Genomic DNA, 10,501 nt, shown 5'->3' with positions numbered 1-10,501 from the left:
GTATTTAAGACCAGTAACATAGTAAGACGATGCATATTTAGATTTTGGTGCCCTGTAGCTTAGGAGATGTGGGTAAGCTCAGAATACTTGACATAATAAAAGATGCCATTCAAGTTGACAGAGCAAGTGATATGGGTATACCTTATTGGGCCTGTTACTTTGAGAACACTGATACATATTTGGGAAGAAGCCCATGAAGCTAAAAGACTGGAAGCATCCGAAGCCCAGGATTTGAAGTGTGCTGAGTAAGGAAAAGCCCACCTAGGAGCACACATAAACATAGTTTTGTACAATTACTTGTAAACTAACCCGAAATGAAATTCGAGACCTAGCCTCCTATAAAGGCTAGGAGGAGCCAGCGGGAGGGGATATCGAATCATTGTTGTAACCTTAGGTCTAATCTTGTATTATGACGACTTTGCCTCACAATCAATACATTATTGGATTACCTTGTTCGTCCGACCAGCCAACGGAACCACTAGCTCACCTCTTTCCCCGAAACCTTAAGTTCATATCCATGGAATTGCCGAGGTTAATCCTTGTCAGCAGGTTCAACCATCCTTGAACATTTGCTAAAGAGAGGGGACCTTTTAGCCCCCAGGTTTGGTTATATTAATTTGAAGGAACTCATCTCTATCACTTGTTGGTATTTGTGACGGATACGACGCCGCCAGCACTGTCATAATGAAGATGTACAACCTCTATTTAAATGTATGCACTCAATCCTATCAATTATAGCTAATGCATCTACAACTAGCGAGGAGAAGGGATAGCCATCCAACGCAAATTGGACCAAGACAGATCCTCGTATGGGTAAGCTTAGTGTGGATGCTTCCTTTCACATTGATGTTCATGCATATGATGTTGTTGCTACCGCGTTACACGATTATCAAGGGAAGTTCATAGCTGCCAAATACTGTTTTCTTCCTGACGTAGCTTCAGCTGCGGTGGCCGAAGCAGCAAACAATGTAAGAGGGTTTATGTGTAGCCAACAATGAGGCGTGCAATAACGATTTAATAGGCAAGCCCGACTCGATGGAAGTAATCGAGGCATGTATTATTGGAGAGGAGATGCGGTTGGATGATTCTTCTGCAATCTATGCTGGTACCGCGTATGCAACATCTACTATCTACAAGGTTGCTTGTAAGCTAAGTTTTTTTTAAAAAAAATAAGCATTCGTGTAATTGGATCGATGAGGTCCTAATTTTCTTTTGAACAATCTTTTGAATAAACGATGTAACCATTGTTTGAGTACCGCAGCAGAGTCTTGCTGCTTCCCTAAAAAAAACTTACACCCCTTTTGCTAGTTCTAATTTAATTGATAATTAAGATAGTTCTTAGCTAAAAATAATAATTAAGCTAGTAGTTCTACTCTAAAGAAATCTATTGTAAAGAAATCTATTGGGATCTTTCATTTAAACAAAGCAGGGAATATGGACACGAAGAGCAGGCACCCAATAAAACCGCGCGGCGCAGCCTGACCAACGCATAAAACCCCCAGCCCGGCCCACCACGGAGTAGCCGCCCACATAGCCTCCGCCTGCTGCCACACGCCCACGCACGCACGACTTCTCCCTTCCCAACTCCCCTTCTCTCCTCTCTCCTCTCTCCCCACGCCTAAACCACGCCGAATCCAAACCCTACGCCCTCGCCACCGCCGCCGACCCCCATGCCCGGCGGCGCCGCCCACTGATCGCCCACTCCCTCCCTCCCCAGCCGCGCCCCCACGCCGCGCCGTGCCGGTCCTGCGGCAAGCAGGGCAGCGCGGCCGCCGGCGTCCAGCCACCCCCACGGCCGGCCGCCGCCTTTGATGTCTCCCGCCTGCCGCCTCGCCTTCCCTTGCTCCCAGGAGGAGGCTTCCCGCGCGGCCAGCTCCACCCAGTCCCAGCCTTCTTCGCCGCAGCGGAGATGAGCGGCGCCGACCAGGTATCCCACCCACTCCCCCGGCCGTTCGTGCGCATTGGCATCCCTTGATTAATTGCGCGATGTAGTTGATTCTCTGTACTGCGGCGCATTAAATCCGGCGGGGGCGGTTTCTGGTTGGGCGCTTGGGTGAATTGATGCGCCTTTGCCGTTTTGGAGTATGTACATACAGTACAAGCCTCGCTGATGTAATGCCACCTTGTGTGCATACTCACGGCACTGGATGGCGTGGCGCCGATGACGTACGCTTGGTCGGTAGCTAGTAGTGGTTATGATCGGTCTCAAATTGTTGTTGCTCGGAAGTTATGTGGAGTACATGAGAGATTGGGCATATGATCAAGTAGGATCTAGAGTTACTTTCCTTAAACACAGACCACCGGAGTACATAAAGGGTTACCAATACAGTTTTCTCTAGCAACCTTAATACCGATATCTTGATGTAATTCTTGTCTGGATGCTTCACAACCCGTTTCTGTGCGCAAAGTGTTTCAGGCATTCCTCTATCCTCATCATCGTAGTTTCCTCTGCAATGCAGGTCGTGTTGTTCGGGTCCTTCACGGAGGACGAGGCGAAGCTGTTCCAGGGGCAGCCTGTACCCGAACCGAAGAGCGAGGAGAAGGCATGGGAGCTAGCCGAGATCCAGTTCGGGTCACTGAACTTCTCTATGGTAAGTTCGGAAAAAGCGTCAAATCATGCCACCGAAGGCGCTGTTCACCCTCCAAAATCAGCATCTGGCCATGTGAAGGATCACCCGTGGAGCAGTAAAAAGGAGACCGTAGCATCTAGCGTACCGAATGGCGGGGCGGTGCAGTTCAATGGATGTCCTGCCGTTGGTTCTCCTAGTAATGGTGCTCTCGTCAAGAATGTAAAGTCTGAAGCTACAGCTGGGCCTGTTAGCAATGCGAAGGAGGCTGAGGCGGTGGTTCCTTCAGCTGGCCCTGGCCCTGTCAGCAATGTGAAGAAGGCTGAAGCTTCAGCTCCTTCAGCTGGTCCTGTCAAGAACATAAAGAAGGCTGAAGCCCCAGTCCCTCCAGCTGCTCCTGTCAAGAATGTGAAGAAGACTGACGCTACGGTTCTTTCACCTGGGCCTATCAACAATGTGAAGAAGGTTCCTTTAGCTGGGCATGCCAACAATGTAAAGAAGACTGAAGCTAAGGTTTCTTCACCTGGGCCTGTCAACAGTGTAAAGAAGACCGAATCTGTGGTTCCTTCAGGTGTACCTGTCAAGAATATTACCAGTTCAACGCCCACACAAGGCAGCACTTCAGCTATGCAAGTAACTGAGAATGGGAGCACAGGTGTTGATGCACCTATTATTGCAGCTCCAGTAGATGAGTCTACCCCAAGCTTAAATAAGGAAGCCTATCAGAACAAGCCAGTGCTTCCTCACGGTTTGAAGAATACAGGAAATATATGCTTCCTGAATGCAACTTTGCAGGCTTTCCTTTCATGCTCGCCTTTTGTTCAGCTTCTACAAGACCTGAGGAATCGGAGTATACCCAAGGTACTAAACGGATCAGTTTCATGTCCTGTCTGCGCTTATTTCATCGACATTGTTCTGAATACTGCTTTCAATTTAGGTTGGCTACCCTACATTGAGTGCATTCGTTGAGCTCATCTCTCAGTTTGATGTGCTTGACGAGTCCAGTATGAAGAAAGAAGAGAATGTTGCTATTATCTCCGCAAAAGTAATCAATCCTGCCATGTTCGATCAAGTTCTGAGAAACTTTACTCCAGATGTACCGGCTGGAACATCTGCTCGGCCAAGGTAAGTGCTGTTGAGGTTGCTCTTGGTCATTAGAAGTGAAATTCATGACCTGTGAATGTTAATTGTCTGACTGCTCTGGGTATTAATTGTGGACAGCAACCTTTGTCCTGCTCTTGCTTATTCTGTAGCATCATCTAGTCTAGCAAGATGTGGACCTTGTTAGTGTCCTCATGCATGTTTGTCCTTAACTGCTAACCAATTTTGACATTGAAGCTATACACAATACTTCTGAGCATGATCACGTGCACTAAACATGAAACTGAGCACGGATGTCATATTAGCTTGAAATTTATTCAAACAATGTATTTTGCTTTATTGCGCACATGCACATTATGCATGCTGCTCTTGTTTGTTGTTACTATAAATGTCATGCACTACCTCTGTCCATAAAAGATTTGTCTAAACTTGGATTTATGTAGACACTAAGACATCCTTTTATGGACTAGTGTCTACATAAATCCAAGTTTAGACAAATCTAAGACATCCTTTTATGGACTTTCCTATCTAAGTAGCTTCTTGTTTCAGTTTATGACACTTCACATTTCTGCAGACAAGAAGATGCCCAAGAGTTCCTAAGTTTCGCCATGGATAGAATGCATGATGAACTGTTGAAGCTTAATGGATCAAATTCAAAGGAAGGTATGGTTGTTTCTGCTTCTGATGATGATGCCTGGGAGACCGTTGGAAGGAAGAACAAATCTGCAATCATGAGAACACAGAGTTTAGTTCCCTCCGAGCTAAGTGCTATTTTTGGAGGAGAGCTGCAAAGCATGGTGAAAGCTGCAGGTAATTTTCCTTGTACTGAGAAAATTAATTAATTTGTAACTCCGACCTAGGCAACTAGATGCCTTTCTGAGAAGCCATACTTTTTTATCAATAGGTATTTTTCTCTTGATTTTTTTGCTTGCCATGTTTTCCCTGAAATTACTACTCTCTGTTCCTTTTTATTAGGTCCATTTCTGTTATAGGTAACTTTTAAATAGTTAGGTGTATCTCCATATCCCAGTAGATCCCAATTCTACCCCTCCTGAATTGGAAGGATCATTAATTAGCCACCGGTAATTACTCCTGTAATCAAAGTTGTAACCAGGGGCATGTCCATCCCAAATTATCCTCCAATCAGTGCTTTGGTCACCATTCACAAAGATTACACCTAATAAGATGAAACAGAGGTAATAGCACCTTAGCTTGTAATAGAAATGTTGTTTCTTAAGCTTGCAAAAGTGTTGTCAAATTGTTAAGGAAAAGACATATTTGCTTATTTTTGATCTTCAAGTACAATATGTTAACTGTTCATTTCTGCTAAGAATTTTCCTTTTCATTGTTGTCAGAATCCTGCATAATATTCATGTAGGCTTTCAGAAGCAAGGTTCAATTCATTAATATTAGCCATAGAAAAACTCGAGTAGGTACAGTTATGCTGTTTTACACTCTCATGTTGTATGCTCTTTTTGGATCTATCAGGTAACAAACCGTCAGCCACCATTCAACCTTTCCTGCTGCTCCATCTAGATATATTCCCAGATGCTGTTCATACGGTTGAGGATGCACTTCATCTGTTTTCCACTCCCGAATCTTTGGAAGGATACAGAACAGCTGCTGGAAAGGTTCTTGCTGAAATTTGTGTTCAGTAGTTCGACCTTTAAATTTTGCAGTTACTCAACTTATCAGAGAATTGCTTTCATTATTTTCAAACTTCTATTACATTACATATAATCGACATTATACTTTCTGCATTAAGGGCATGTACAATGGTAGAGAAGGCTTGCCTTCTCTTAGCAGTCCACGTCATCTAGAGAAGACACTAAATATAAGTGGTACAATGCATTATCTCTTATTGTCATCTCTAGCAATTAATGAGAATCAATTAATTTTACTAAGAAATTGGGTTGATAAGGGAAGACACATGGTACAATGGAGAAAATTGCCTTCTCTCCTCCAACTAAGCAAAAATCTGATGTGGCGACCACATGGGAAGGCTGATTTCACCCCAGTGTACATGCCCTAACATCATTCATTTATGAAGCATTAGACTGCCTGACTAGTTGGTTCGTTACTTTCTTTTGTTTGAACATTGGTCTTGTGCTGATGCTGCTATAGCTGAAATTAGGTTGTTGAATTATACCTCTTCAGTGCAATAGTATGATCCTCTTTACAGTTATATTATCCTTTTGAAATCAAGCTAAAGTATTAACTGATCAGATTTGATCTTGCAGGCTGGAGTGGTGACAGCTAGAAAAAGTTTCCAGATTCACACACTTTCAAAGATTATGATACTACATTTGAAGAGGTTCAGTTATGGAAATCATGGTTGTACTAAACTCTACAAGCCGCTGTACTTCCCTCTTGAACTGGTTCTTAATCGGGATCTGCTGAGCTCACCATCATCAGAGGTGATAATTTCCTGGATATTCTCTTACAATTTTCTAATTCCCAGTTGTTGTATCTACTATTTGGTCAATAATTCAGGGCATGCTTTTGTCACTCTATTTTCCATCAATAGAAGCATTCTTGTCTTGTTTTATCCTAGATCTGGCGGCATGTGGGATTTGTATCTATAAGCTTTGAAGTCTTTATAACCCTTTTTTAGTACTGTACATTAGTATGTTCTAATGTAGGGTAGACTAAATCTATGTGCCCATAACAGAGATAAAATCAGATTTATGTTTCTCTGATGAACTTCTATGACTTGATCTAATGTCTTGCCATTTATCGAATGCAGGGTAGAAAATATGAGCTCGTTGCAACCATCACTCATCATGGGAGTGGCCCTTCCAGGGGGCATTACACTGCTGATGCGAAGCATGCTGGTGGGCAGTGGCTTCGGTTCGATGACAACATGGTCATGCCCATCAATGTGAACAAGGTCTTGCATGACCAAGCATATGTCCTGTTCTACAAGCAAGTATAAGTCTGGGATTGCCCACTCGGTTGATTAGCCCTTCCTCTTATTGCCGGAACAGTGAGTCACACTGTCTAACTATTGTCCTATTAATGTAGCTTCCGTGAGACCGCAGAATCGTGTGTGTTAAGTACCCTGGTTGCCTGACTCTATTTATATATATGCCTGATAACATAGTGAAGGGGGGCTTTCCCGTTCAGCCCATTTTTGAGGTCCTGTAAAATGCAACTGCTCATCTTGTATGACCAGCAAAGTAACCATGAGTTGCTATTCATCTTGTGTGTTGGTGTTATGGCGATGTGCTGTTAAATCTCTTTTGCATTTTAGGCAAACATAATTGGAAGTGCCAAATGATGTTCGGTTGGCAGCACACACAATCAGAGGCTAATTCCTGACTGGATGTGTGTGGCCATGTTCCATGTCTTCTGGGAGAGCAGCTTATCAGGGCTTGTATTGAAGGTTAACTATGATTTGCAAGAATCATTGGCGGCCTGTTCGGTGTGCTGTTTGGCCTTTTCTTAAACATGATAACTGTGATGGCCATATATTTACTATCTATTCTTCCTTGTTGGTATTGTAAAGCAGCCAGAATTAAGTTTCCTATTGCCTTACATCAAATACTTTGAACGACTCGGTGAACTTGTTTTCTTTCTTCTATACGTGCAGAGCACTAACCCATTAAAACATACCCACTTGTTTCAACAATAAATATTGCGCTTGGCTTTGTGGCTTGACTTTGGTGCTTGACAGTTGAAGCTTGACTGACATATGAACAAATTTCTATTCAGGCCATAGGAAAAACATTGCTTCTCTTGACGATGAGCGTTCTTCCCACTGCTGCACACTGTTTGTATGCCTGTATCATGCTTGTGATGCAGCTTATTCAAAAACTAGAACATGCAAGACCTGCCTGAAGAAAACGATCTAAAGCTGTCTCTTGCGTGCCTGTACCCGTTAAACCTTATACAAATGCCATTTCCTCTCTTATGCATGGTCTCTTTCGGATACCTTCTTGATCACTCACTTCCATTTTAAGCTCTTAATGGCCGAACCAAACGAAGTGATCTCTGTCGGATACCTTCTTAAATCAAACAATTTCACCATCACTATTTATATATGTCAGGTAACATAGTGAGGGGGCTTTCCCCTTCAGCCCACTTTTGAAGTCCTGCAAAGTACATGAGTCGCTCTTCATCTTCTATGCCATGTCAACTTCTTTGCATTTTAGGCAGCCTAATTGAAAGTTGCAAAAGAGATGGTGCCTCTTCGGTTGGCACACACGCAGAGAGGCTGGACTGGATGGGTGAGACCATGTGCCCTGTTTTTCCGGGGGAGCGGGTCCTCAGGGCTTGTAGGGAAGGTTAGCTATGATTTGCAATAATCATTGGCCGGTTTTGCAAACCTCCCTGTCAACTGTCATGAGGTGATGGCCTCTTTTGTTTCAAACATTTGGCATTTCCTCTGCAAGTATGAACTCATGCACCCTACTAATTATTGCATCTGCCATTTCCTGCTACCATGCGCTGAAGAAACAAGCCCTGAACATGACAACATTGATGGTCGCAGATTTCTTATCTATTGTTCCTTCTTCGTATTGTAAAGCAGCCAATATTCAGTCTCTTATTGACTTCCATAGAAAACTTTGTACAGCGACCTGCTGAATTTCTTTTCATACGTGCAGACCACTAAACCGTTCAAACATATCCACTTGCGTTTTCAGTTTCCTAGACATAATGTTGCGCTTGGCTTCGTGGCGTGACTTTGATGGTTGACAGTTCAAGCTTGACTGACGTATGAACCAAATTTCCTTTGAGGCCGTAGGAAAAAACACAGCTTCTCACGAGGCACATTGTTTTCCTTCCAATCCAGAAACCATACGCGCTTCTTGTTCCATCTTAAATTGCGGGGCAAATGATGGTGTAAGATGAGTAATTTGTACTATGCCTGTATCATGCTTGTGACGCGGCCTGCTGTTTAAAGAGAGAAGCAGTGAATATTGGAGATCTGCAGATTGTACACCCTCCTGCCTGCAAAAAATGAATCTAAAGCGTCCTCTCATCTGCCTCTACCTGTCAAACCTGATGTATAGAGATCTTGCTGAATTAAGTGTGACCCCTACAGGCTACAAATGCCATTTCCTCCCCTGTGACACACACAGTGATCTCTGCCGGTTTTGATCAATCACTTCCATTTTAAGCTCATGATAGCCAAATCAGTCAGTGATCTCCGTCAGATATCTTCTTGATCAATCACTTCTATTTTAAGCCTTTGATGGCCAAATTGGACAGTGTGTCTCTGTGAGATACCTTCTTGATCAGTCGCTTCCATTTAAGCTCTTGGTGGCCGAATCAGACGATGCGATCTCCGTCGGGTGCCTTCTTGATTTATCACTTCCATTTTGAGCTCGCGACGGCAAAAATCAAACAAGTTCAGCAATCTAGAAAAAAGGAGTCTAGAAGGCAAAGAAAGAAGCGCTCGAGAAGGGGCATGATCGCCATCTACTATTCCAACATCAACAAGAGAAGATTAGATTAGAAAACAAAGGAAGGCTTTTTTGCTTTTATTCAGAGGCGTTTCTGAACAAGCTACAAATAAAGGGAAAGCACTAGCTGCAGGGTCCATGCAGTTTCTTTCCCCTTGACATTTTTTTTAGCTGTATACACAGAAGGAGGGGGAGTCTAGACTGAACTGAACTGAACTAAGGTTACACTACACAGCAGCAGCAGCCTAATTGAAAGTTGCAAAAGCGATGGTGCCTCTTCGGTTGGCAGTTGGCACACACGCAGAGAGGCTGGACTGGATGGGTGAGACCATGTGCCTGTTTTTCTGGGGGAGAGGGTCATCAGGGCTTGTAGGCAAGGTTAGCTATGATTTGCAAGAATCATTGGCCGGTTTTGCAAACCTCCCTGTCAACTGTCATGAGGTGATGTCCAGCTCTGATGTGAGCTAACATGATGGCCTCTTTTGTTTCAAATATTTGGCATTTCCTCTGCAAGTATGAACTCATGCACCCTACTAATAATATGCACCTTGCCATTTCCTGCTACCATGTGCCGAAGAAACAAGCCCTGAACATGATAACATTGGTGATGGTCGCAGATTTTTTATCTATTCTTCCTTCTTGGTATTGTAAAGCAGCCAATATTCAGTCTTCTATTGACTTCCATAGAATACTTTGAACAACGACTTGCTGAATCTCTTCTCCGGACGTGCAGACCATTAACCTGTTCAAACATATCCACTTGCGTTTTCAATTGACTAGACATAATGTTGTGATTGGCTTCGTGGCTTGACAGCTGAAGCTTGACTGACGTATCTACCAAATTTCCTTTCAGCCCGTCGGAAAATACACAGCTTCTCATGAGGATCTGTATTCTCCTCACTGCCGCACACTGTTTTCTTTCCACTCCATACCATGTGCACTCTTGCTACATCTTAAATTTAGAAGCAAAGTGATGGTGTAAGATGAGTAATTTGTTTGGCAGTATCATGCTGATGCGACCTGCTGTTTCAAAGATAGAAGCACTAAGTATGAAGGCCATTGTATTTGAGACGTCTGCAGATTGTACACCCTCCTGCCTGCAGAAATCAATCTAAATCGTCCTCTCATCTGCCTCTACCTCCCAAACCTTATGTATATAGAGATCTTGCTCAATTAAGTGAGGCTACGAATTTCATTTTCTCCTCTCGTGCACAACTGCACATACAGTCACCCATGTTATAAAAGCAACCATGCATTTGTATCTGAGACGTCTGCAGATTGTACACCCTCCTACATGCATAAATCAACCTAAAGCGTCCTATCATCTGCCTCTACCTGTTAAATTTGATGTCTCTTGCTCAATTAAGTGTGATCCCTACAGGCTACAAATGCCATTTCCCCCCTTGTGCACAGACAGTGATCTCT

General features: G+C 43.6%; 1 protein-coding gene across 1 annotated transcript; it reads left to right on the top strand.

Annotated features, from left to right (window-relative positions):
- Window positions 1-1,843: 1,843 nt before the first annotated feature.
- LOC124674076 (ubiquitin carboxyl-terminal hydrolase 24-like) lies at window positions 1,844-6,868 on the top strand. Its single transcript, XM_047210111.1, has 7 exons — window positions 1,844-1,927; window positions 2,460-3,428; window positions 3,505-3,692; window positions 4,243-4,478; window positions 5,157-5,299; window positions 5,909-6,085; window positions 6,415-6,868. The coding sequence occupies exons 1-7, from the start codon at window positions 1,910-1,912 to the stop codon at window positions 6,601-6,603; spliced, it is 1,920 nt and encodes a 639-aa protein (XP_047066067.1). The 5' UTR covers window positions 1,844-1,909; the 3' UTR covers window positions 6,604-6,868.
- Window positions 6,869-10,501: the final 3,633 nt, after the last annotated feature.

Source organism: Lolium rigidum, chromosome 7, assembly GCF_022539505.1.
Source record: "Lolium rigidum isolate FL_2022 chromosome 7, APGP_CSIRO_Lrig_0.1, whole genome shotgun sequence".
Lineage (NCBI taxonomy): Eukaryota > Viridiplantae > Streptophyta > Magnoliopsida > Poales > Poaceae > Lolium > Lolium rigidum.
The sequence above is the reverse complement of the archived record's forward strand: the minus strand, read 5'-3'. Positions and strand labels throughout refer to the sequence as shown.